Here is a 27,945-nt window from a genome sequence, read left to right as displayed (position 1 = left end):
CATTTTGCAGCCTACTCAAAAGGAGGAGATGTTCTTGGGTTTTCAACAAACATCTACTGTACAACAACTCAGAGAACTATATTGTACATGATGGAAAGAGAGAGGTCCGTAAGTAGGAGAAGCTGAACTGAAGGGTATTAATATGCAATAAGTACTACCCCCTGACTTATTAGCGCCTTGCCTGCAAGGGGGCAGAGAGAGATGAGGTGACCCCACATAAGTGAGGGACCTTGGGTGCTCTCTAAACTGTAGTTTCCAGTACTGTATTATGCTTTTTTTTTTTCTTTGAATGGCAACCAAATTAAGCATATGTCTTGTCCCGTATGGACATAAAGTTGTACAATACAAACTCACTCCAGCGGCAGGTCTTTGTGAATCTGGCTGAGTATCCTTGTGAATGAAGTAACAGGATCATGTAATAAGGCTGTGGGTGTAGTGGTTGTGACCAATATAACTAAGAACATTCTGGAGTCTCTGTTGCTTTTTAAATAGTCAAAGCAGAGCTAATCCCCTTTGTGAAATGCTACCGCAAACAGTCAAACATTAGCTTCTACTGCTGTAATAAACTATAAACATTTTATAACTGTGAGGAATTGAAGACAAACAAATGGATGTATGGGGAATTTGTTAAAGAATAAAGCTGATGAAAAAATGGCTACAGAAAACTTTACAAGCATTTTATACTGGTTTTACAAGCAAGCAAAATAAAAATAACCTCACGAGGGAGTAACAAAAACAAGAACATTTTAGAGGAACAAACAGGAGCGTGGATTTTGCTTTTACGACAAATGTGACTTTTGGAGCTGCTGGGAGAAGTCATTTTTCCAGGCATTGTTTCTGCTGCAGAAATAACAGAGCAAAAGTTCTAATAAAAATCAGCTTAACAATAGTAAACATTACTCTATCAATGCTACATATGCCAGATTTATACCCAGTCCCATGCCAGTGTCTGATATATATATAGTACATGGCTTTCACCAGTCATGTGTGTGATCATTAGCCACTGTCCTCTTCTGTAGGTCTAACGTGCTGGATATGTGAAATCCCTGATAAGACACAGTCCATCGTCCTCTGCCAAATAGCCAGTACTGAGGCTAAGCCAAAAACATTTGATTAAATTGAAACAGGCCTTGGAATGTTTCGATGATCAGCAGCAGTTGAAACTCCCAGCCAGTGATACAAAAAGTTCATATTTTCATGGCAGTTGGTCATTTGTCCATGGCCAACTGGCTATTTAGTAACAATAAATAGAATAAATCACCATATATCTATATCTTTACAATTCTATTCTTAACTGAAGCCCAGTCACTTGAATCAACCTTAGTTATAATGCCTGAATTTTCTAGCCATTTTCTAGCCATATTCTGGTATAATTGTATAAAATGCAAAGGCAATGTGGAACTGCACTTGGCAGGAGCTGTGACTTAACTGCACGTATTTGGAATGTATCAAGGTTGTTATCGAAAATGGCACATTTTTACTGAAGTTTAAAAAACAAACAAAAAAACCCCCAAAACATCATACTTTGTATTTTTTGGGACATACAATTAAAGCTTTATCTACAGCCTTCCTAACACCCAAATCCACTCTTTGCTGAAAAGTGGTGGTTCCTATTCTTCAAGAACTTATAATGGAAGGGCAGCTTCCTAACTAGTGAATTGCACCAAAACACTATCACATTCATCTGGAAATAACCTCTCTTTCAGATAGGGCTGCAGCAGGACTTGTATTTTTTAAATTGATAGTGTAAATACAGCTTTGTCTAGTCACTGACACTGCTGCCTGTATCCAGATCCATACATGATGGTATACCCTGTAATGTGACCAGGCAGACATGTCTGTCTGTCCCTCTACCGTGGTGTAGATTTCTAGGAGTGGACCGAGAGAAGCCCAGGACAGGTTAACCCCTTAGTGACAACAACACTTTTCAATTTTCTTACTTTTTGGGACCAAGGCTATTTTTACATTTCTGCTGTGTTTGTGTTTAGCTGTAATTTTCCTCTTACTCGTTTACTGTACCCACACTTATTATATACCTGTTTTCTCGCCATTAAATGTACTTTATAAAGATACCATTATTTTCCTCATATCTTATAAATTACTATAATTTCTTTTTATAAAATATGATGAAAAAAAATTAAAAAAACAAATAAACAAACAAAAAACACTACAACCACCAAAAAACAACCATGCTAAATAGTTTCTAAATTTTGTCCTGAGTTTAGAAATACCCAACACATCTTTGGAGAGGGAAATCCCTTCAGACATAACATCTTTTACCAGCGGTATACTGATGATTTGATTTTTGTCTTGAGGGGGGGGGGGGGGGTGAGGGTGAAGCTGTCTCCTTCCTGGTTTGGCTGAACTCAAACAACATAGGCATTACTTTCACTTTTATATTCCAGAAATACAAGGTAAACTTTTTGGATGTTACAGTGATTGGAGACATTAATGGGGAGAAAAGTATGGTTAAGTCAGATCTTTACAGAAAACCAATAACGGGGGACACACTTCTCCATGCTAACAGTAATCACCCAAATAGGGTCTTTAAGGCAATAACTAAGGGTCAGATGCTTAGGGTAAGGAGAAATTGCACTACCCAGCTGCAGTTTGAAAATCAGATTCCCAACTTAACAGACTGAAGGATAGTGAGTACTCAGAGCCAATGATTGAAGGGGTGAGGAAATCAGTGGCTTCCCTGGATAGGGAAACTCTATTAAAGGGACACTAAACTCAAATTTTTTCTTTCATGATTCAGATAGAGCATGCAATTTTAAGCAACTTTCTAATTTACTTCTATTATCAATTTTTCTTCATTCTCTTGCTACCTTTATTTGAGAAAAAAGAAGGCATCTAAGCTAAGGAGCCAGCAAATGTTTGGTGCAGAACCATGGACAGCACTTGTTTATTGGTGCTGTCCAATCAGCAAGGACAACCCAGGTTGTTCACCAAAAATGGGCCGGCATCTAAACTTACATTCTTGCTTTTTAAATAAACATACCAAGAGAATGAAGAAAATTTGATAATAAGAGTAAATTAGAAAGTTGCTTAAAATTGCTGCTCTATCAGAATTTCAAAAGAAAAAAAAATTGGGTTCGGTGTCCCTTTAAGGAAGAGAACTAAGCAAAGAAAGGATTTGCCCAAAACAGCTAAATAAGCATTTTTCCTTGCTACATACAGTGATCAGTTTAATGATATATGTAGAATAGTAAGTAAACACTTTAAGATGCTATCTGCTGATGGAGATCTGGTTGATCTAGTGGAAAGAGAGTGCAAGTTTGCCTATAGAAGAGGTGTCATGATAGGTTACATGGTCTCACCCACCCACCAACTTGAAACCTATAAATCTTAGGGGCAGAGTACTTGCCAGACAGGAGACCTTTTGGATCTTTAAGTTGAAGACCAGGACCCCAAATGGACTAAACTTGGAGTTTAGCCCCCCCCCCCCCCATAACTAATACCTATTAAACACCAGTAATCTTAATGTATGGCAGCACAGCCTAACAAATATATAATGTGGAAATTAATGAAAGGTATTAATACATGGGGATTATTACAGCTACTCATATGATTCCTATTATACCTGTTAACAAGCAGATCACTCTAACTCACACATAGAGAGCATATGCAGCATAGTGAGAGTCATGCATAATAGGGGTTGATCTAGATGCATATATGCTTAGTCCCGCTGTACTTCTGATCATATGTTTTTATATGTTCATAAGCCTATAGGACCAGACAGCATAGAGCGTAACTAACATTAATTTGTAATTGCCCTAGGGAACTGTCGTGAAGTCAAAAGCTATTAGGTAGGATCCCCGATCCCTTTCCAACCTTTATCTCCCATTCTCCTCTCCCACCACTTGTTAAGTGATCACGCGCTCGCACATGAGATCCCCCACCGGCCGGAAGTTCCCAGCTATGGGCCGCCCACCCGCCTCCCTGCAATGGCTCCCACCCACCAACGATCGGCACCATCGCTGGCCAATGCAAAGAGGGCCACAGAGTGTCTCCCTCTGCATCGGATGCCTCAATATCGAGGCATCATTGCAATACCGTAAAAGTGTCTGGAAGCGATCACGATAACTTCCAGCACTTTGAAAACCCTGAGGACGTACAGGGTAGGTCCTTGGTCATTAAGTGACAGTTTTTGTAGGACGTACCCTGTACGTCCTTGGTCCTTAGGGGGTTAAAGGGTTATGAAACCCAATTTTTTTAATTTCATGATTCAGATAGAGCATGCAATTTTAAGCAACTTTCTAATCACTCCTATTATCATTTTTTTCTTTGTTCTCTTGGTATCTTTATTTGAAAAGCAGAAATGGAAGCTTAGGAGCCTGCCCATTTTTGATTTAGCACCTGGGTAACGCTTGCTGATTGGTGGCAAATGAGGAGTCAATTAATAGTGGTGTCCCCCACAGGTCAGTTCTTGGGCCTGTTTTGTTAAACATGTTCATCAGTGATATTAAAAGTCGGCTCAAGGGGAAGGTTTTTTGTTTGCTAATGATACACAAATTTATAACAGACTTGATGTTCTAGGAGGGGTGGATCAAATGAGCAGTGTTATTTAAAAAAATGGAGGACTGTGCAAGTAAATGGGATCTAAAATGTAATATAATCAAGAGCAAAATTATGAATATAAGATCCAAAAAAACAAAGGGCAATTAGTCTCAATGGTAGTGCAGCCGGTAAGGCCAGTCAAATACTTGGTTGCATTGGGAGATGAAATGGGAAGGTTCTTATGCCACTTTGCAGATCCCTAGTTAGACCTCATCTGGAATACTGTGAAAAGTTCTGGCGATTATATATCCAGAAGGACATAAACTAGAAACTATCTAAAGAAGGGGTACAAAATGGTACACGGTCTAAAATATAAAACGTACAAAGAAAGACTCTCTATGAGGAGAGAAGAGAAAGAGGTGACATGATAGAAACCTTCAACTATGCAAAGGGTCTTAATAAAGTGGAAGCTGAAAGCATTTTCCACAAAAAAAACAAAATGCCTTAACAAGGGGTCACAATCCTAAGTTAGAGGGTAGCAGGTTCAGGAAAAATGTGAGGAAGCTGTTTTTTTTTTTACAGAAAGGTTGGTGAATTTATGGAATAAAGTTCCAATGTAGGTGGTAAACACAGGGACTGTAAAGGAACTGAAAAATTCCTGGGACGTGCATAAGGCTATCCTAAGTAATAAGTAATGTGTGGTACGGGTTGACTTGACGGGCCTTTTGGTTCTTATCTACCGTCAAATTCTATGTTTATGTTTCTATGTAACTTTGTATGGATTTAGAGAAATGAAGGACATATGTGGGGTTGAGTGAAGTAGATTATGGGTTACACAGCGAGTCCAAAGGAGAGACTGTAAATCTCATAAGTGTTGGCAAAGTATGAACATCCTGAGGGCTCAGAGTGCCATAAACGATAGAATAAGAGCTTGCAAATAGTCTATGTACAAACAAAATAACAAGCCAGTTAGAGAGACAAAAAGCAGAAGACTGCAATGAAGAGGTTATACTGCAGAAGGTTCTGCTGTGAAGTTAAGGGGCATGCATCACACTTAGAGATACGCCAAGATTACTGAACACAATTCTTCAGCATTTGTTTTGCAGAAAGATAAATTGCGAGTCCTGAACACAATTTTATCAGGCAGGTGTGGCTGTAATTAGTGGCGCTGAATAGAACATAACACAGTTAAATGTCCACGTTTTAGCTAAAAGAAACCTACGTGACCTTTGTGGTAAATTAAGTTTAACTGCAATCCCCAAAAAAACTACTGGAAGACAAAAACGAAAAATAGTTCTGTTCAGTGGTAATTACAATTATAGCTCTGAGAAATCACAAGACTATGGTGAAATAAATACATATACAAAACAAGGAGCTAAACCCACTTTATTGGATATTTTTATATTGCATATTACTGTGCAATAACCCAAATTTGTTTCTGTGACGTTTTACTTCCTTTGTTGCAGTAATGAAACTTGCACCTTTTTATGCTAACAACATACAAGTTATATACCCATATGTACATAGTTTCAGTTCTCAATATCTATGTTTAGGGCTTAACAAAATATGGTAATCAAAATTAGATGCCAAAAAGGAAACAGAGCAATTGTTTTCACATCTTTTAATAGATAAGGAAATCTGACTTAAGTAAATAATTCATAAAATAAACAGTTAATATTATTAGTTTGCATTTAGTTTGATACAATGTTTTATATAGTTGGGGGGGGGGGGTTCTACTATTAACCCCTTCACTACTGGGACTTTCAGACAAAAACTTGCCCAAAATACCAGAGAATTTTTAGCATTTTTGCTATTGTTTTTTTTTTTTACCTGTCAAAACTATAAATATTTTTAAGTAGACAACCCAAGGTATTGATCTAGGCCCATTTTAATATATTTCATGCCACCATTTAACCGCCAAATGCAATCAAATAAAAAAAAAAAAATGGTGACTTCCGGTGGGCGGCGCTCCAAGATGGCCACTGACTCTTGAGGCTCTGAGTAGCTCGAAGTTAATAGTGGCTAGCACCATCACAATCCTTCACTCTTTTGGCAATATTTGTGCCCGAGAACTCTACTGGATCGAGGCATACTATCCCTTGGCCCCCGAGAAGCAGGTTACAAACAATAAGCCATTTGGCATAGTGACGGGTTGTTTCCCGCCACACTGTACATAATTTTACTCTGACCCTAGGCAATGGAGAGGCTCATCATTAAAGAAATGTATACTGACATCTATGCCTTGGATGAAATAAAGGCCATACTGCTGACTAAATTTGACCGGCTCCTCCTGTCCTGTTCTAACCTATGCACATCAGTGAGAGCAATGGAACAACCGCGCCGACAACTGAAGTCTATCTCCCATCCTACCTTACAGAACGTGATAGATAGCACAGCGCCGTGCCCACGGGTGGACATCAGCCTTTTAGCCTCAGCCCCCTCACAGAGGGGAACAGCTGCAACAATTCTGGTGACCGGAGCATCTCCCTCTCGCATAGGTTGGCTAAACTCTGTCATAGCACCAACTGCGGATTCAAACAACAGCTTCCTGCTATCCTCTATGGTTCTTCCAGCACCCACTATAGCTCCAACCATGGACTCCAGATTAAGCTCTAAAACGGGGATAGGCCACAACCCCGCTTACCTTGCTAAGAACGCGGTTGAAACCCCTGTCGCCCTGCCGGTGCCCATTGCTGTACATGATGACCGCCATGATCAATGTGCATACGGACTTGGAAATGTGTGCGCACGTTCAATCAGCAAATCTGGATCTGATGGGCCGATTGATGGGGCACATGCAGATAAAGAGCAGCAAAATCCATATGCTTATCGACCCCGTGAGAGACCCTCTGAACCGTTTGGGTTCACTTATTTATTCTTGGTCCGTGTGGGAATTGGTTGATGGATCATTATGGGCCAATTCATTTGTCGCTGGGTCACTCCACAGTGTGCATCCTCCTAACTGCTGCATGTTTGCAACTTTATTATTGTCGATGCTGCAGCTCCTCAGTGTGTCTACTTAATTGTCTGGACAAACTTTCTTGCTGCTGGACTCTCGCTTCATTGAAGGACCCCTTTCAATGCAAACTACTTTAATGCACAAAAGACCTATACCAGGGAAACTGTCTATAACTAATTTCTGCATGGATGCTGTATTGCGCCAAAGCTCTCATCAAATGTACTTAAATGCACATGTTTTTTGTTTTTTTATCTTACTATACATTCCCTGATTACTTTTAAATCTAGCTTCCCGGTGAGTTATGTTATAGCTTTTATGTGTCATACTTTATTTCACTATGATCCGAATATTGCTTTGTGTGAAGTGACACTATTCTAGAAATGCTGGAGGTGTAAATACCTAAAGAGCGGGACAGCTTCTCCTTAATGAGGGCAAATTTCAATTTATGGCTTTTTTTGGATCTCCTACAGGATCTTTGAAGAGTGCCTTGTCAAGTATAGTACTCGCTATCTACTGTTTCGCTGATTTATGTATTTGGAGGATTAACAGATTATTTGTAATGAATCAATCGCATGATTCTAGGAAAGTAAACGCTTTTAACTTGAATTGAGTTATGTAGTTCAGATAAGACCTGTATACTCCTACAAAGAACTTCATGTTATTTCAGAGTGAGTCTAATCTGTCTGCTGATCTGTATTTACTTCAAGGTAGCCCTACCGGCCCCATTTTCTTTGTATGTCAATTAGGTATATCTCCACATCCAGGGATTTGTTCTAACAATATTAATGTTCCGCACGTTAATGTCATGTACCAATTGCTGCAGCCTGTGCGCATACATTTGCCATTCATATCTACTAAGAAACTATTAAGTAATCATATACATGCATTATTAAGATAGCCTTGCTGTCAGGTAGTGAGATAATGGTTATTAACAGAACTCTGTTTAGTATTATATCTTGACAATTAACAATATGATCATTGTTACCACTACTTTATTAGACATATCTTTGAAGCAAAAAAAGGGAAAAAGAAGAAGAAAAAAAAAAAGGCTCTGCAAACTGCGGTACCAACACACATACCAGGCCCTGCTCCGAACTCTAGCCACACATGTTTAATCATGTTTAGTAGCCTATGCACATACCATTCATATTTACTAAGAGACTAGTAAGTGAGCATAGACATGCAGTATTGAGGCAGCCATGTTTACTAACTCCCTAAGGTAGCCACAGTTTTCATGATGGGTCATTTATTCAGTCACTTTATAGCCTAATGTCTATCAAAAGATATTTGCCTGACAGTGCAGTTTTGCGGTCAATAACTACTGAGAGATTTTTGTACTGATGTCTCCCATACATGTTCAGCTGGGGATTATGTCAATATATCAATACATCTCTTTCCTATTAGGCAGCTGTTCACATACCTCTGAATATACTTGGGATCTGTGTGGTTTTCTTTAGTTTACATGTTTAGTTTATCGCGTTTTATTGTTTTGTTACGTGTTGTGTTGTTTGTTATGGTGTGTGTTACTGAATTAATATTAAAAAACTAAGAAGTGCAGGTACAATATGAGATAACAATCACCTGATGTTGATATGGTCCTCAATGCATGGATTGGTCTATGTTATAACAATGTTCTAATCTCAAACTAGCAGATTACATGTGTGCTATACTTTATGAAAATGAGCTGATATTCCTCTTTGTATTTTCTGATAACAACTGTATCAGTACTGATATTGTATCGATATTCATTATGTTGTGCTCAACTCATGATATGAAATGTAATGTCGCTGGGACTTGACATGCCAATGTATGCACTTAATTCATTGTACCTGTGGTTCTTTAATAAAAAGAATTTGAAGGAAAAAAAAATTGGTACTTTTCTCACTGAAATTATTTACATACCACTTGTGCAAAGATGGCACAAATGTTTTCTGGGATCCCCTTTGTTCCGAAATAGCAGATATAGATATATATATATCTTTGCCATTGCTTTTTGGTAATTAGAAGGCCGCTAATTGCAGCTGCGCACCACACTTCTCTTATTCTGTCTGTCTGCCAGTACCTGAAAACCATTTTTTGTTTTTTTTAAATACCGGTATATATTTTTTTATTTATTATTTTTATTAAATTTTCTGTAGCGTAGTGTCCCCTCACCCACAATCTTTAGTTTAGGGTCCCCCACACCCCCAGATCCCCTTTTCTGTATTGTAGCTGCCCCATCTCTCTCTGTCCCTTTTTTTTTCTCTGTAGCCCTCCCACTCGCTCCTGCCTCCCCTGCAGAGCCACCCACCCGCCACACGTCTCCAGCCCACACTTCCCACCGGCACCAACAGAAGATTGTTACAGACGGTGACACACAGTGTCACCGTCTATAACGATCAAGCGTCTGCCCTCATATGGAAGCGAAGCACCGATCGTGCTCCGGCTCCATATGCGGCAGATGCCTGAAGCTAGGACATTATATATATATGGTGCAATATGATAGCCAAAGTACATCACGGCGTATAAATACATCCGTTTGGGTGAAGGGGTTAAAGGGACACTGAACCCAATTTTTTTTTCTTTCATAATTCATATAGAACGTGCAATTTTAAGCAACTTTCTAATATACTCCTATTATTAATTTTTCTTCATTCTCTTGATATTTTTAATTGAAAAATCAGTACTGTAAGCTTACGAGTGGGCCCATTTTTGGTCCAGACACTGGATAGCACTTGCTGATTGGTGGCTATATTTAGCTACCAATCAGCAAGTACTACCCAGGTGCAGAACCAAAGATGGTCCGGCTCGTTATCACTTATTTCGTGGATCTACAACACTTTATGATAAGTGGTATTCAATAATAATAATACTATTTTTGGTATTGAGCAGCACATATTTTGCATTAGATATTCTTTATAGGTCTCTTCCTCATCATTCAGCCATGCACCAATATCAAGGAAACAAACTAAGGGGGAAAATACTACAATAAAAAAAATCCAAAGCACACAGAAACATGTTACATCAATAAAACAGCACGTTCTTTACATAGATGGCAGATCAGAACCCTATGCCCACACAAGCCTGCCTATATTTTGTATATATACTGTAAGGCTAAAGAGACATAAACCCAATTTTTTTCTTTCATTATTCAGATAGAATATGTTATTTTATGCAACTTTGCAATTTACTTCTATTATCAAATTTTCTTTGTTTTCTTGTTATCTTTTGTTGAAACGCAGAAAGGTAAGCTCTGGAGTGTGGACGTGTCTGTAGCAATGTATGGCAGCAGTTTTGCAACAATGTTTATACATTAGCAATAGCACTAGATGGCAGCAGTTTTGCAGCAGTGTTATACATTAGCAAGAGCACTAGATGGCAGCAGTTTTATAATAATGTTATACATTAGCAAGAGCACTAGATGGCAGCAGTTTTATAATAATGTTATACATTAACAAGAGAACCAGGTGGCAGCATTTTTATAACAATATTATACATTAGCAAGAGCACTAGATGGCAGCAGTTTTAAAATAATGTTATACATTAGCAAGATCTCTAGATGGCAGCAGTTTTATAATAATGTTATACATTAGCAAGATCTCTAGATGGCAGCAGTTTTATAATAATGTTATACATTAGCAAGATCTCTAGATGGCAGCAGTTTTATAATAATGTTATACATTAGCAAGAGCACTAGATGGCAGCAGTTTTATAATAATGTTATACATTAGCAAGAGCACTAGATGGCAGCAGTTTTATAATAATGTTATACATTAGCAAGAGCGCTAGATGGCAACAGTTTTATAATAATGTTATACATTAGCAAGAGCGCTAGATGGCAACAGTTTTATAATAATGTTATACATTAGCAAGAGCGCTAGATGGCAGCAGTTTTAAAATAATGTTATACATTAGCAAGAGCACTAGATGGCAGCAGTTTTATAATGTTATACATTAGCAAGAGCACTAGATGGCAGCAGTTTTATAATAATGTTATACATTAGCAAGAGCACTAGATGGCAGCAGTTTTATAATAATGTTATACATTAGCAAGAGCACTAGATGGCAGCAGTTTTATAATAATGTTATACATTAGCAAGAGCACTAGATGGCAGCAGTTTTATAATAATGTTATACATTAGCAAGAGCGCTAGATGGCAGCAGTTTTATAATAATGTTATACATTAGCAAGAGCGCTAGATGGCAACAGTTTTATAATAATGTTATACATTAGCAAGAGCGCTAGATGGCAACAGTTTTATAATAATGTTATACATTAGCAAGAGCGCTAGATGGCAGCAGTTTTATAACAATGTTATACATTAGCAAGAGCACTAGATGGAAGCAGTTTTATAACAATTTTATACATTAGCAAGAGCACTAGATGGCAGCAGTTTTGCAACAATGTTATACATTAGCAAGAGCACTAGATGGCAGCAGTTTTATAACAATGTTATACATTAGCAAGAGCACTAGATGGCAGCAGTTTTATAATAATGTTATACATTAACAAGAACACTAGATGGCAGCAGTTTTATAATAATGTTATACATTAGCAAGAGCACTAGATGGCAGCAGTTTTATAATAATGTTATACATTAGCAAGAGCACTAGATGGCAGCAGTTTTATAACAATGTTATACATTAGCAAGAGCACTAGATGGCAGCAGTTTTATAATAATGTTATACATTAGCAAGAGCACTAGATGGCAGCAGTTTTATAACAATGTTATACATTAGCAAGAGCTCTAGATGGCAGCAGTTTTATAACAATGTTATACATTAGCAAGAGCACTAGATGGCAGCAGTTTTATAATAATGTTATACATTAGCAAGAGCGCTAGATGGCAGCAGTTTTATAATAATGTTATACATTAGCAAGAACACTAGATGACAGCAGATTTATAACAATGTTATACATTAGCAAGAGCACTAGATGGCAGCAGTTTTATAATAATGTTATACATTAGCAAGAGCACTAGATGGCAGCAGTTTTATAATAATGTTATACATTAGCAAGAGCACTAGATGGCAGCAGTTTTATAATAATGTTATACATTATTAAGAGCACTAGATGGCAGCAGTTTTGTAACAATATTAAACATTAGCAAGAGCACTAGATGGCAGCCGTTTTGTAACAATATTAAACATTAGCAAGAGCACTAGATGGCAGCAGTTTTATAATAATGTTATACATTAGCAAGAGCACTAGATGGCAGCAGTTTTGTAACAATATTAAACATTAGCAAGAGCACTAGATGGCAGTAGTTTTTATAATAATGTTATACATTAGTAAGAGCACTAGATGACAGCAGTTTTATAATAATGTTATACATTAGCAAGAGCACTAGATGGCAGCAGTTTTGTAACAATATTAAACATTAGCAAGAGCACTAGATGGCAGCAGTTTTGTAACAATATTAAACATTAGCAAGAGCACTAGATGGCAGCAGTTTTATAATAATGTTATACATTAGCAAGAGCACTAGATGGCAGCAGTTTTATAACAATGTTATACATTAGCAACAGCACTAGATGGCAGCACTATTTCCTGTCATGTAGTGCTGCAGATATGTGCACGCTCCCTATCTAGATATCTCTTCAACAAAGAATAACACGAGAACAAAGCAAATTTGATAATAGGAGGAAATTGGAAACTTTTTAAAAAAAATTGTATTCTCTATCTGAATCATGAAAGAAAAATGTTGGGTTTCATATCCCTTTAAAGGGACACAGTACTCAAAATGTATCTATCATGTATATGAAAAAAAGCAATAGCAGTTAAACATGAACAAAAAAGGTTAAAGTAAAAGCTGTTTAAAGGACCATTAAATCTGTAGAACTGTATAATCAACAAGTGCATAATAAAAAGACAATACAATAGCACTTACTCTAAATTTCAAATGAGTAATAGATTTTGTTTTTTCTGACAAATTTCAAAGCTACCCATTTTCACCTCCCCCGGCTTCCTGTGGCAGCAATCAGCCAATCACAAATCCATATACAAATATACACTGTGACTCTTGCACATGCTCAGTAGGAGCTGGTGTCTCAGAAAGTGTGTATATAAAAAGACTGTAACATTGGATACCCTGGGTGCTTTGGTTTGGACTAAACTAAACAACTATGTGTACCTAAAGATGGCACAGTGTCATGGCATACAGACCGTATAGTAAGCTGTATGTGCCAACACAAGATCCCATTGAAAAGCACCTGTCAGACTCATCTAAATAAAATAAATCTGAAAGTGTTTATTACCAGAAAATATATTGTTGCCACAGTGGTTAACTCCTTGGCTGTAATAAATGGAATTCCTAAACAATGTATCACTCTGGGAAACAAAGGGTTAAAGAAGGCTTTGTATCTCTCAGTTCAATAGACCTCTGTTATTTTACAAGTCACTTAAATACGCTACAGAATATTTAAAAGCACAAATGTCCCTGGCTCCCCTACTGTTCGTGTCTGCTGAGAATCTACTGAGAGGACGTCAGGTCCTGAGCGTCAGGAGACAGAGAAATAGGAAATTAAAGTTCAGCCACCACCCGCTGAATACTAAACCTGACATTTGCTGCTGGCAATCATCACAAATAGGAACTTGGCATTTAAAATAAATGTATTCAGTGTAGCATAATATTGTAATACATGCTGGTACGCTACACATAAAGAACAATGGACAAGGCATATTTCAGTATTACAGAAATGCAACAGTCTGTTTTATTACTCACAATATACACCAAGGTTCTTGTCACTTATCTATCTCTTTAAAAGAAATCTGTCACGTGTTCATACAAAATCATCTATAAAAATATTTACTGCCCATCAAACACACAAAGCAAACGCTGGTTACATTGGTTCTACATCATAATACACAATCTTCTAAATACATTTGCAATTTGGTACAGAAGTCAGAGTGTCCCTAGGTGCCCACATTTCAGAGAATTGAACTCCTTTTGCACATTAACACACAGCTCGTCACATCTAGCAGCCAGTCCAAAAATCTAGCCGCCAACATTGTAGTTGTCATTGTGTGTGCGTCCTTGGTTGCCAGTAACGCACAACAGTGGTTTAAACACTTGGTTGTCGCTGCCACACACAACAATGATCTAACCTTTGATTACCAGAAATAAACATAAATGATTTAATCCTCATTGAACAAGCAGAAATGATCACTGACCGCTAGTCTGTTTAATAATACTAGGTTCTTCTCTTTTATAGGTCTAGCGCATGCTAGTATTTTATTTAAAACAAGAGGGATGTTTATTAGACAAATGTATTTGCTCCCTCTTCAGATGAGATACACTAAATGCTGCTCTTCCATTTCATTATAAAAATGCAATAAACAAAGAAGCGCACAGGGATGTGGTTACCTTTCTGCAGGGAGTGCAGCGCAGAGCTGAAGAACGTCAGGTAGCCCGGGGGCTGAGGAGAGCTGTTGAATTCAAAGTAACCAAGAACAGCAGGCTGGGAAAACAAAGGAGTAACCACATGTAAAATATTGCGGAAACATAGATCACATTTTTAACAATGACAAGATCACACCTTTGAAATGTTGCAACTTATTGAGAATATCACCTTTCCAGGTTGTTGGGGGGGGGGGGGGATTAACCATTTAGCTACACGGCTAATGTGCTGCACTGTGTTAACTCCACTAATTGACTCAAATTGTAAACGTTGCTATTATTTATTACATTATGGTCATGTTAATACTGAAACGTCATTGCTTCAAATGGCAAACATTTTTTAAAGACACAGACCAACGTTTGCAAGTTAACATTTCATTAAAAACATAAGTGATGTTAAAAAGAACTGTATACAGCATTCAGAAAACAGGACAATATACTGACATACTATACAGACTACTAATACATTAGCATTTAAAAACATACTGAATTCAGCAGATGAATTACTACAAAAATGACAGGTAACTTAAAGGGACACTGAACCCAAATGTTTCCTTTCATGATTCAGATAGAGCAGGAATTTTTAAAGGAACTTTCTAATTTACTCCTATTATCTATTTTTCTTTGTTCTCTTGCTATCTTTATTTGAAAAAGAAGGCATTTAAGTTTTTTTTGGTTCAGTACTCTGGATAGCACTTTTTATTGGTGGATAAATTTATCCACCAATCAGCAAGGACAAATCAGGTTGTTCACCAAAAATGGGCCGGCATCTAAACTTTCTTGCTTTTCATATAAAGATACCAAGAGAATGAAGACAATTTGATAATAGGAGTAAATTAGAAAGTTGCTTAAAATTTCATGCTCTATCTGAATCACAAAAGAAAAAAATTTGGGTTCAGTGTCCCTTTAAAAGGGACACAAAACATTTTTTTTCTTTTTTTGTAATTCAGATAGAGCATGTAATTTGAAACAACTTTCCAATTTACTGATATTATCTAATTTGCTTCATTCTCTTGATATCCTTTTGTTGAAGAGCAAATCTAAATATGCTCAGTAGCTGCTGAGTGGTGGCTGCACATAGATACCTCATGTTATTGAAGCAAATTAGATAATAGTCCCTTTAAATTTCCAGAAAGAACATCTGTTAACAATAGCTTTTATACTGCAAAGCAAGCTGTATGTTAGTCAGAAATAGAGCAACCAATCAAAATTAGCTGTAGACTAAAATGAAAGAGGTATATAAAATAATTCAATACAAACTTTACAGATTACAGATTCTATGCAGTCAGATATCTTGCCCACTGCATTAAACAGGACATTATCAAAATAATAGACAGCACTAAAGAGCATACTAAATGCTTTATGCACAAATCATTTTACAATGGTGTGTATTCTTTCTAATAGTTTGCCCCCTCTGCTGGTATGCTAAAGCATTGCTATAGAGTCTCATCCATAGATAGTCTTGTGAAATAATATCACAAAATAAGTCAATAAGTAGAAAAAAATTTAGCATTTGAAGATAAACACAATTACACCTCTAACAATGATGTGTATGTGAGGTACTAGTGTACATTTCCAGTCCTGTACGTATGTAATATATAGAGGTGACATTTATAATGCTGTAAATGATGTGTGAGGCACTAGTGTGTAATGTATAGAGGTGACATTTATAATGCTGTAAATGATGTGTATGCGAGGTACTAGTGTGTAATATATAGAGGTGACATTTATAATGCTGTAAATGATCTATATGTGATTTACTAGTGTGTAATGTATAGAGGTGACATTTATAATGCTGTAAATGATGTGTATGTGAGGTACCAGTGTGTAATGTATAGAGGTGACATTTATAATGCTGTAAATGATGTGTATGTGAGGTACTAGTGTGTAATGTATAGAGGTGACATTTATAATGCTGTAACTGATGTGTATGCGAGGTACTAGTGTGTAATATATAGAGGTGACATTTATAATGCTGTAAATGATCTATATGTGAGTTACTAGTGTGTAATGTATAGAGGTGACATTTATAATGCTGTAAATTATGTGTATGTGAGGTACTAGTGTGTAATATATAGAGGTGACATTTATAATGCTGTAAATGATGTGTATGTGAGGTACTAGTGTGTAATATATAGAGGTGACATTTATAATGCTGTAACTGATGTGTATGTGAGGTACTAGTGTGTAATATATAGAGGTGACATTTATAATGCTGTAACTGATGTGTATGTGAGGTACTAGTGTGTAATGTATAGAGGTGACATTTATAATGCTGTAACTGATGTGTATGTGAGGTACCAGTGTGTAATATATAGAGGTGACATTTATAATGCTGTAAATGATGTGTATGTGAGGTACTAGTGTGTAATATATAGAGGTGACATTTATAATGCTGTAACTGACGTGTATGTGAGGTACCAGTGTGTAATATATTGAGGTGACATTTATAATGCTGTAACTGACGTGTATGTGAGGTACCAGTGTGTAATATATAGAGGTGACATTTATAATGCTGTAAATGATGTATATGTGAGGTACTAGTGTGTAATATATAGAGGTGACATTTATAATGCTGTGAATGATGTGTATGTGAGGTACTAGTGTGTAATATATAGAGGTGACATTTATAATGCTGTAAATGATGTGTATGTGAGGTACTAGTGTGTAATATATAGAGGTGACATTTATAATGCTGTAACTGATGTGCATGTGAGGTACTAGTGTGTAATATATAGAGGTGACATTTATAATGCTGTAACTGATGTGTATGTGAGGTACTAGTGTGTAATATATTGAGGTGACATTTATAATGCTGTAAATGATCTATATGTGAGGTACTAGTGTGTAATATATAGAGGTGACATTTATAATGCTGTAAATGATGTGTATGTGAGGTACCAGTGTGTAATATATAGAGGTGATATTTATAATGCTGTAACTGATGTGTATGTGAGGTACCAGTGTGTAATATATAGATGTGACATTTATAATGCTGTAAATGATGTGTATGTGAGGTACCAGTGTGTAATATATAGAGGTGACATTTATAATGCTGTAAATGATGTGTATGTGAGGTACCAGTGTGTAATATATAGAGGTGACATTTATAATGCTGTAACTGATGTGTATGTGAGGTACTAGTGTGTAATATATAGAGGTGACCTTTATAATGCTGTGAATGATGTGTATGTGAGGTACTAGTGTACATTTCCAGTCCTGTACGTATGTAATATATAGAGGTGACATTTATAATGCTGGAACTGATGTGTATGCGAGGTACTAGTGTGTAATATATAGAGGTGACATTTATAATGCTGTGAATGATGCGTATGTGAGTTACTCGTGTGTTATGTATGGAGGTGACATTTATAATGCTGTAAATGATGTGTATGTGAGGTACTAGTGTGTAATATATAGAGGTGACATTTATAATGCTGTAACTGATGTGTATGTGAGGTACCAGTGTGTAATATATTGAGGTGACATTTATAATGCTGTAACTGATGTGCATGTGAGGTACTAGTGTGTAATATATAGAGGTGACATTTATAATGCTGTAACTGATGTGTATGTGAGGTACTAGTGTGTAATATATTGAGGTGACATTTATAATGCTGTAACTGATGTGTATGTGAGGTACTAGTGTGTAATATATAGAGGTGACATTTATAATGCTGTAAATGATGTGTATGTGAGGTACTAGTGTGTAATATATAGAGGTGACATTTATAATGCTGTAAATGATGTGTATGTGAGGTACTAGTGTGTAATATATAGAGGTGACATTTATAATGCTGTGAATGATGCGTATGTGAGTTACTAGTGTGTAATATATAGAGGTGACATTTATAATGCTGTAAATTATGTGTATGTGAGGTACCAGTGTGTAATATATAGGAGGTGACATTTATAATGCTGTAACTGATGTGTATGTGAGGTACTAGTGTGTAATATATAGAGGTGACATTTATAATGCTGTAAATGATGTATATGTGAGGTACTAGTGTGTAATATATTGAGGTGACATTTATAATGCTGTAACTGATGTGTATGTGAGGTACTAGTGTGTAACATATAGAGGTGACATTTATAATGCTGTAACTGATGTGTATGTGAGTTACTAGTGTGTAATATATAGAGGTGACATTTATAATGCTGTAAATGATGTGTATGTGAGGTACTAGCGTGTAATATATAGAGGTGACATTTATAATGCTGTAAATGATGTGTATGTGAGGTACTAGCGTGTAATATATAGAGGTGACATTTATAATGCTGTGAATTATGTGTATGTGAGGTACTAGTGTCTAATATATAGAGGTGACATTTATAATGCTGTAAATGATGTGTATGTGAGGTACTAGTGTGTAATATATAGAGGTGACATTTATAATGCTGTAACTGACGTGTATGTGAGGTACCAGTGTGTAATATATTGAGGTGACATTTATAATGCTGTAACTGACGTGTATGTGAGGTACCAGTGTGTAATATATAGAGGTGACATTTATAATGCTGTAAATGATGTATATGTGAGGTACTAGTGTGTAATATATAGAGGTGACATTTATAATGCTGTGAATGATGTGTATGTGAGTTACTAGTGTGTAATATATAGAGGTGACATTTATAATGCTGTAAATGATGTGTATGTGAGGTACTAGCGTGTAATATATAGAGGTGACATTTATAATGCTGTAAATGATGTGTATGTGAGGTACTAGCGTGTAATATATAGAGGTGACATTTATAATGCTGTGAATGATGTGTATGTGAGGTACTAGTGTACATTTCCAGTCCTGTACGTATGTAATATATAGAGGTGACATTTATAATGCTGGAACTGATGTGTATGCGAGGTACTAGTGTGTAATATATAGAGGTGACATTTATAATGCTGTGAATGATGCGTATGTGAGTTACTCGTGTGTTATGTATGGAGGTGACATTTATAATGCTGTAACTGATGTGTATGTGAGGTACTAGTGTGTAATATATAGAGGTGACATTTATAATGCTGTAACTGATGTGTATGTGAGGTACTAGTGTGTAATATATTGAGGTGACATTTATAATGCTGTAACTGATGTGCATGTGAGGTACTAGTGTGTAATATATAGAGGTGACATTTATAATGCTGTAACTGATGTGTATGTGAGGTACTAGTGTGTAATATATTGAGGTGACATTTATAATGCTGTAAATGATGTGTATGTGAGGTACTAGTGTGTAATATATAGAGGTGACATTTATAATGCTGTAACTGATGTGTATGCGAGTTACTAGTGTGTAATATATAGAGGTGATATTTATAATGCTGTAAATGATGTGTATGTGAGGTACCAGTGTGTAATATATAGAGGTGACATTTATAATGCTGTAAATGATGTGTATGTGAGGTACTAGTGTGTAATATATAGAGGTGACATTTATAATGCTGTAACTGATGTGTATGTGAGGTACTAGTGTGTAATATATAGAGGTGACATTTATAATGCTGTAAATGATGTGTATGTGAGGTACTAGTGTGTAATATATAGAGGTGACATTTATAATGCTGTAAATGATGTGTATGTGAGGTACTAGCGTGTAATATATAGAGGTGACATTTATAATGCTGTAAATGATGTGTATGTGAGGTACCAGTGTGTAATATATAGAGGTGACATTTATAATGCTGTAAATGATGTGTATGTGAGGTACCAGTGTGTAATATATAGAGGTGACATTTATAATGCTGTAAATGATGTGTATGTGAGGTACTAGTGTGTAATATATAGAGGTGACATTTATAATGCTGTAACTGATGTGTATGTGAGGTACTAGTGTGTAATATATAGAGGTGACCTTTATAATGCTGTGAATGATGTGTATGTGAGGTACTAGTGTACATTTCCAGTCCTGTACGTATGTAATATATAGAGGTGACATTTATAATGCTGGAACTGATGTGTATGCGAGGTACTAGTGTGTAATATATAGAGGTGACATTTATAATGCTGTGAATGATGCGTATGTGAGTTACTCGTGTGTTATGTATGGAGGTGACATTTATAATGCTGTAAATGATGTGTATGTGAGGTACTAGTGTGTAATATATAGAGGTGACATTTATAATGCTGTAAATGATGTGTATGTGAGGTACTAGTGTGTAATATATTGAGGTGACATTTATAATGCTGTAACTGATGTGCATGTGAGGTACTAGTGTGTAATATATAGAGGTGACATTTATAATGCTGTAACTGATGTGTATGTGAGGTACTAGTGTGTAATATATTGAGGTGACATTTATAATGCTGTAACTGATGTGTATGTGAGGTACTAGTGTGTAATATATAGAGGTGACATTTATAATGCTGTAAATGATGTGTATGTGAGGTACTAGTGTGTAATATATAGAGGTGACATTTATAATGCTGTAACTGATGTGTATGTGAGGTACTAGTGTGTAATATATAGAGGTGACATTTATAATGCTGTAAATGATGTGTATGTGAGGTACTAGTGTGTAATATATAGAGGTGACATTTATAATGCTGTGAATGATGCGTATGTGAGTTACTAGTGTGTAATATATAGAGGTGACATTTATAATGCTGTAAATTATGTGTATGTGAGGTACCAGTGTGTAATATATAGGAGGTGACATTTATAATGCTGTAACTGATGTGTATGTGAGGTACTAGTGTGTAATATATAGAGGTGACATTTATAATGCTGTAACTGATGTGTATGTGAGGTACTAGTGTGTAACATATAGAGGTGACATTTATAATGCTGTAACTGATGTGTATGTGAGTTACTAGTGTGTAATATATAGAGGTGACATTTATAATGCTGTAAATGATGTGTATGTGAGGTACTAGCGTGTAATATATAGAGGTGACATTTATAATGCTGTAAATGATGTGTATGTGAGGTACTAGCGTGTAATATATAGAGGTGACATTTATAATGCTGTGAATGATGTGTATGTGAGGTACTAGTGTACATTTCCAGTCCTGTACGTATGTAATATATAGAGGTGACATTTATAATGCTGGAACTGATGTGTATGCGAGGTACTAGTGTGTAATATATAGAGGTGACATTTATAATGCTGTGAATGATGCGTATGTGAGTTACTCGTGTGTTATGTATGGAGGTGACATTTATAATGCTGTAAATGATGTGTATGTGAGGTACTAGTGTGTAATATATAGAGGTGACATTTATAATGCTGTAACTGATGTGTATGTGAGGTACTAGTGTGTAATATATTGAGGTGACATTTATAATGCTGTAACTGATGTGTATGTGAGGTACTAGTGTGTAATATATTGAGGTGACATTTATAATGCTGTAAATGATGTGTATGTGAGGTACTAGTGTGTAATATATAGAGGTGACATTTATAATGCTGTAACTGATGTGTATGTGAGTTACTAGTGTGTAATATATAGAGGTGATATTTATAATGCTGTAAATGATGTGTATGTGAGGTACCAGTGTGTAATATATAGAGGTGATATTTATAATGCTGTAAATGATGTGTATGTGAGGTACCAGTGTGTAATATATAGAGGTGACATTTATAATGCTGTAAATGATGTGTATGTGAGGTACTAGTGTGTAATATATAGAGGTGACATTTATAATGCTGTAAATGATGTGTATGTGAGGTACTAGCGTGTAATATATAGAGGTGACATTTATAATGCTGTAAATGATGTGTATGTGAGGTACCAGTGTGTAATATATAGAGGTGACATTTATAATGCTGTAAATGATGTGTATGTGAGGTACCAGTGTGTAATATATAGAGGTGACATTTATAATGCTGTAAATGATGTGTATGTGAGGTACTAGTGTGTAATATATAGAGGTGACATTTATAATGCTGTAAATGGTGTATATGTGAGGTACTAGCGTGTAATATATAGAGGTGACATTTATAATGCTGTAAATGATGTGTATGTGAGGTACCAGTGTGTAATATATAGAGGTGACATTTATAATGCTGTAACTGATGTGTATGTGAGGTACCAGTGTGTAATATATAGAGGTGACATTTATAATGCTGTAAATGATGTGTATGTGAGGTACCAGTGTGTAATATATAGAGGTGACATTTATAATGCTGTAACTGATGTGTATGTGAGGTACCAGTGTGTAATATATAGAGGTGACATTTATAATGATGTGAAGACAGAGCTAATGGTAAACTCTAGGGCTTTCATGTCCATATAAAATGTATGAACATAGTGAACACAGACATCTATACACATTGAGTGTGATAATATTGCAATTGTCAGATTTTTATAAAATCATTAAAGTGATAGTAAACTAAGCAAAATGAGAATGTGCTATCAGAAAGAGCATGTTACTAATAGTATAATTCGTTGAGTATTTTCTTTCTGAGTTACCTGAAAGTAGTAAAATGTCCACTTTAAATACTCTGTCTTGCGTTCCCCGCCAGCCCCCCTCACTAGTCAATTTTTTTATTTTTTCATAATTTCTTAGGTAACTAAATACATTACGACTCACTATTTACCACTTCAGCAATACATGCATGCGCTCAATTATTATGCTGCCGTCATGTACCTACTCTCTGCCCAAATATATTTTAAGTGACTGACGCATTATAAAAATACTATTTTAAAATGCAAACTTTAAATAAAAAATAAAAAAGTCCAGTAAATTACATCATTATTTACCGCTGCTTGATAAATACTGACTGCAGGTTCTCTTGTGTCTAATGTCCTCTGCTTGATAAATACTGACTGCAGGTTCTCTTGTGTCTGATGACTGCTGCTTGTTAAATACTGACTGCAGGTTCTCTTGTGTCTAATGACCGCTGCTTGATAAATACTGACTGCAGGTTCTCTTGTGTCTAATGACCGCTGCTTGATAAATACTGACTGCAGGTTCTCTTGTGTCTAATGACCACTGCTTGATAAATACTGACTGCAGGTTCTCTTGTGTCTAATGACCGCTGCTTGATAAATACTGACTGCAGGTTCTCTTGTGTCTGATGACCGCTGCTTGATAAATACTGACTGCAGGTTCTCTTGTGTCTAATGACCACTGCTTGATAAATACTGACTGCAGGTTCTCCTGTGTCTGATGACCACTGCTTGATAAAGACTGACTGCAGGTTCTCTTGTGTCTGATGACCGCTGCCTGATAAATACTTACTGCAGGTTCTCTTGTGTCTGATGACCTCTGCTTGATAAATACTGACTGCAGGTTCTCTTGTGTCTGATGACCGCTGCTTGATAAATACTGACTGCAGGTTCTCTTGTGTCTAATGACCACTGCTTGATAAATACTGACTGCAGGTTCTCTTGTGTCTGATGACTACTGCTTGATAAATACTGACTGCAGGTTCTCTTGTGTCTGATGACTACTGCTTGATAAATACTGACTGCAGGTTCTCTTGTGTCTGATGACCACTGCCTGATAAATACTGACAGCAGGTTCTCGTGTCTGATGACCGCTGCTTGATAAATACTAACTGCAGGTTCTCTTGTGTCTGATGACCACTGCCTGATAAATACTGACTGCAGGTTCTCTTGTGTCTGATGACCGCTGCTTGATAAATACTGACTGCAGGTTCTCTTGTGTCTGATGACCGCTGCTTGATAAATACTGACTGCAGGTTCTCTTGTGTATGATAACTGCTGCTTGATAAATACTGACTGCAGGTTCTCTCTTGTGTCTGATAACTGCTGCTTGATAAATACTGACTGCAGGTTCTCTTGTGAGAACCTGCAGTCATAGGGAGGTGAAGGGCTTGATAAATCGAGCCCATAGTAGGTTCAAAACATTAAGGTTTATCCTTATTTTCCAAATCTTACAGCAGCAGTACGTACGTATTCAATATTATAAGGAATTAAGTTTTGCTTCTTTCATTAACAAGCATATTTTAGTAACTCAAAAAAGCACAATTATTATTTTAATTATTACTAAAACAAGTAAACTAATGTTATTTTTCTCTTCTAATCTTTACACCTAACTACAAAGCAAAAGTTTTCTTGGTAATTTTTTGTATTTAAAAAATCAGCAAAAATGTACTTGTTTTCTTGCAAAATGAGCACTTACGATTTCTAATTGTAGCCATTGCCCTCCGGGACATAAAAGAGCGGACATCTTTTGAACTTAAGTCACATTCTGCCTTTTTGAGCATCGGCAATTCAGATTTACTGTTTCTCTTGCATTCTCTAAACACTAAGCCATCTCAAGTTACTCTAGAATATTTATGACATCAAGCTAAATATACCTTTCTGTCAGGATATCTGTGCTATTAAATTTATATATATTGTGTATATATATATATATATATATATATATATATATATATATATATATATATATATATATATATATATATATATATATATATATGTATGAAGACCAAGAATTCATTTTGTGAAGCTGTTTGTAAAACAACCCCCTCTTGTTCTGAAACACAGATTTCAAGAACAAAGAAATACACACTACAGGCCAGGATGCCTCCTGGGGTGGTGGACACAAGATTCTGTACATGAAGTCAGATAAGCAAACAAAATTCTGAGGCTGTAGTAATTAGCACAGTCCTGTTAATTGCCCCCGAACCAACTAAATACACATTATGCTGGCTAGCAGAAACACATGTCTATATTATAACTTTGAAATTCCTTTTAAAGTACAACTGATGTCTAATGTTCAGTTAAAGTATATCTCAGTATTGTATAAATGTGTATTTGAGGATCTGAGAGGAAATACCTAACAGTAACATATTAGCTAAGTATTTGCTGAATTTAATAAGTAGCTATATAGTCAATTTAAAATGTACAATTTATTTCAAAATTAATAACATTCTTTTTATTTTCCAGACATCTGAAATACAAACTGGATTCCAGATATGACTAGTAGGTTCTAATATATGATTGCCTAAATATACTATTTCAGATAGTGTCTGCTGTGTTAAATAAATAACTACACATGTAAAATGTTTAACATGCTGTATTTATATTAATATGGGATAACAATAGAAATGTAACTTTTAAACGCATCTTCTAAAATATTATAAGTAATATATTCATGTTTAGTATGAAAATACTCAGGGTAAATACTATTATATGGTCCCATACATATTGTACACATTGTTTGGAAATTAAAGTATATTTAATAAACATTAAAAAGCTTAGATACTAGACTGTTAGCAATATTGATAATGAGACTGCATTTCTGGTTGTCTGCTGTCACCAATAGTTAAAAAATGGTATTACAACCAAAAGGTATTTGGCTGCTCAGGGAGGTATTTCCCAAATAACCAATGATATGTTCAACTTCTTGGGCCTATCAAATTATTGTGGGAATGATTAAAGAAAATAATAAGAACCCAGACACACTAGAGAAAGGGACAGACTAAAAGAAGCATAACTTTTTGAGAGAGAAACACACAGATTTGTGCCAAGTATCTTCTCTGCCATTTTGGGACACTTTCTTGAGAATAGAAAGATAACAATTTTGAGGCCTGTATCCTTGCAATAGTGGACTAAATCCTTCTTATATGACCCACAAGAAATTCTGGAAGCGGAACACTCATTTGGTTATGTGGTAATGTATGACAGTGACTATAATTTAATATTTTAAAGCAAATGCACTCGTTGCTACAGTTAGATTGCAGCTGGTAATTTAAAGAGCATATTTGGTATTTTAAGTTTACATCCATAGTCCTGCATAAATTAGAACCAGTCATATTTAGTGCTAAGAAATGTATTTGCTAGACAGGATTTTGAACTCCAGATTTATAGGTCAGTTATTACTGTGAACTCTTTCAGAACTGTACATAAATTGGTTATTGTGGATAAATCTCTGGTAGTTATTAATTAAGCATTGTTAAGCTAATAGTCCATATTCTGATATTGGAGTGAACTAAGCTGGATTATTATAGACTGTGCTGGGATTCTCATTTGTGGTATTTATTGTGAATAAGGTTAATTTTTAAAAGATATATTTTTTTTATGATCTGTTGTATAGAATATTGTAACGGAATAAGTGTGTATAATCGATTCATAATCTAGTTTCTACATAAATATAATTCAATGTGTCTATAAAGCTAACTAATCAATGAACTAAGGAATAAATATTAATATATTGTTACGTATATACATTTTAATTTGAGGTTTACTTTAAAGATAATAAATAAATTATATTGTATACCTGGTATATACCGACATTTCTGTAGCGACCCAAGCCCCCTTGTAGGGCTGTGACAGGACGTAATGGATAGGGCACAAATTAAGTTATAAACGATTAATAATTATACATATTGAAATTATTTCTCTTAAGTATAACCCATGTCTTAGTGCTTTTTTTATAACAACAATGAAACAGACTGTTATATCCCTTTAAGCAAACAAGTGGCAACCAGAGAAAGTGATCATAGTTCTCAAATACAGGTACATTTCCTCAGAAGAGAAAGAATGAAATACCTCATAATGTGACAGGAAACCCTGAAGCACAGGCAGAGATGGAATGTACAAAAGGGGGCTCATCACTCTTCGAACAAACTTCTCAATGTACCCGGCTGTCATAGGACCTTTGTACTCAATGGGTCCGAAGCTGCAAAAGAACATTATTAATAGCTTAAGACACCGCAGACTAAACGCTATACCCCTAAACCTAAACCCACTGGAATCCGAGTTGTGCTAGTTCCAAAAAATATTAAATTTGTGTGTCTGATGCCACCATTTATAAAGCACTAAGAACTCCCAAATTATTTATCAGCATTAAAGAAATTAGATGAGTAAAAAAATTTCAACAGAAAAAAAGTGTTTCAAAAATTTAGAAGATTACATTTTGTAACTTGATATAGGGGTGAATGCAAAAAATATATAATATTATATATTATATATAACACTTTTATATAAAAAAAATATATATTAAACTGATTAGTGGATGCACATATATGCTTCTTGCCATTTGCTTACCAATGTGTTTAGCTACCTCCAGGTAATGCATTGCTGCCCTTTAAGCAAAGGATACTGAGAGAACATAGCAAAATTGACAATAGAAGTAAATTGGAAAGTTGTTTAAAAATGTATCAATCATGAAATACAAATTTGGGGTTTC

At 35.7% G+C, this 27,945-nt stretch overlaps 1 protein-coding gene and 1 long non-coding RNA gene across 2 annotated transcripts in view; one reads left to right on the top strand and one right to left on the bottom strand.

The window, feature by feature from the left end:
- Positions 1-27,945, bottom strand: part of TXNDC11 (thioredoxin domain containing 11) — a 106,275-nt gene that overhangs the window by 53,142 nt on the left and 25,188 nt on the right. Inside the window, exons 4-5 of the mRNA XM_053694791.1 lie at positions 27,306-27,435; positions 14,806-14,899 (exon numbers count right to left, since the gene is read on the bottom strand). Coding sequence (XP_053550766.1) covers positions 14,806-14,899; positions 27,306-27,435 — 224 coding nt within the window. The remainder of the gene's footprint in view (positions 1-14,805; positions 14,900-27,305; positions 27,436-27,945) is intronic.
- Positions 34-27,612, top strand: LOC128642120 (uncharacterized). Its single transcript, XR_008399623.1, has 3 exons — positions 34-104; positions 25,701-25,736; positions 27,273-27,612. It is a non-coding gene; the product is annotated as an uncharacterized LOC128642120 (long non-coding RNA).

The sequence above is a fragment of the Bombina bombina genome, chromosome 11 (assembly GCF_027579735.1).
Source record: "Bombina bombina isolate aBomBom1 chromosome 11, aBomBom1.pri, whole genome shotgun sequence".
Lineage (NCBI taxonomy): Eukaryota > Metazoa > Chordata > Amphibia > Anura > Bombinatoridae > Bombina > Bombina bombina.
This window is presented reverse-complemented; position numbering and strand designations above follow the sequence as displayed.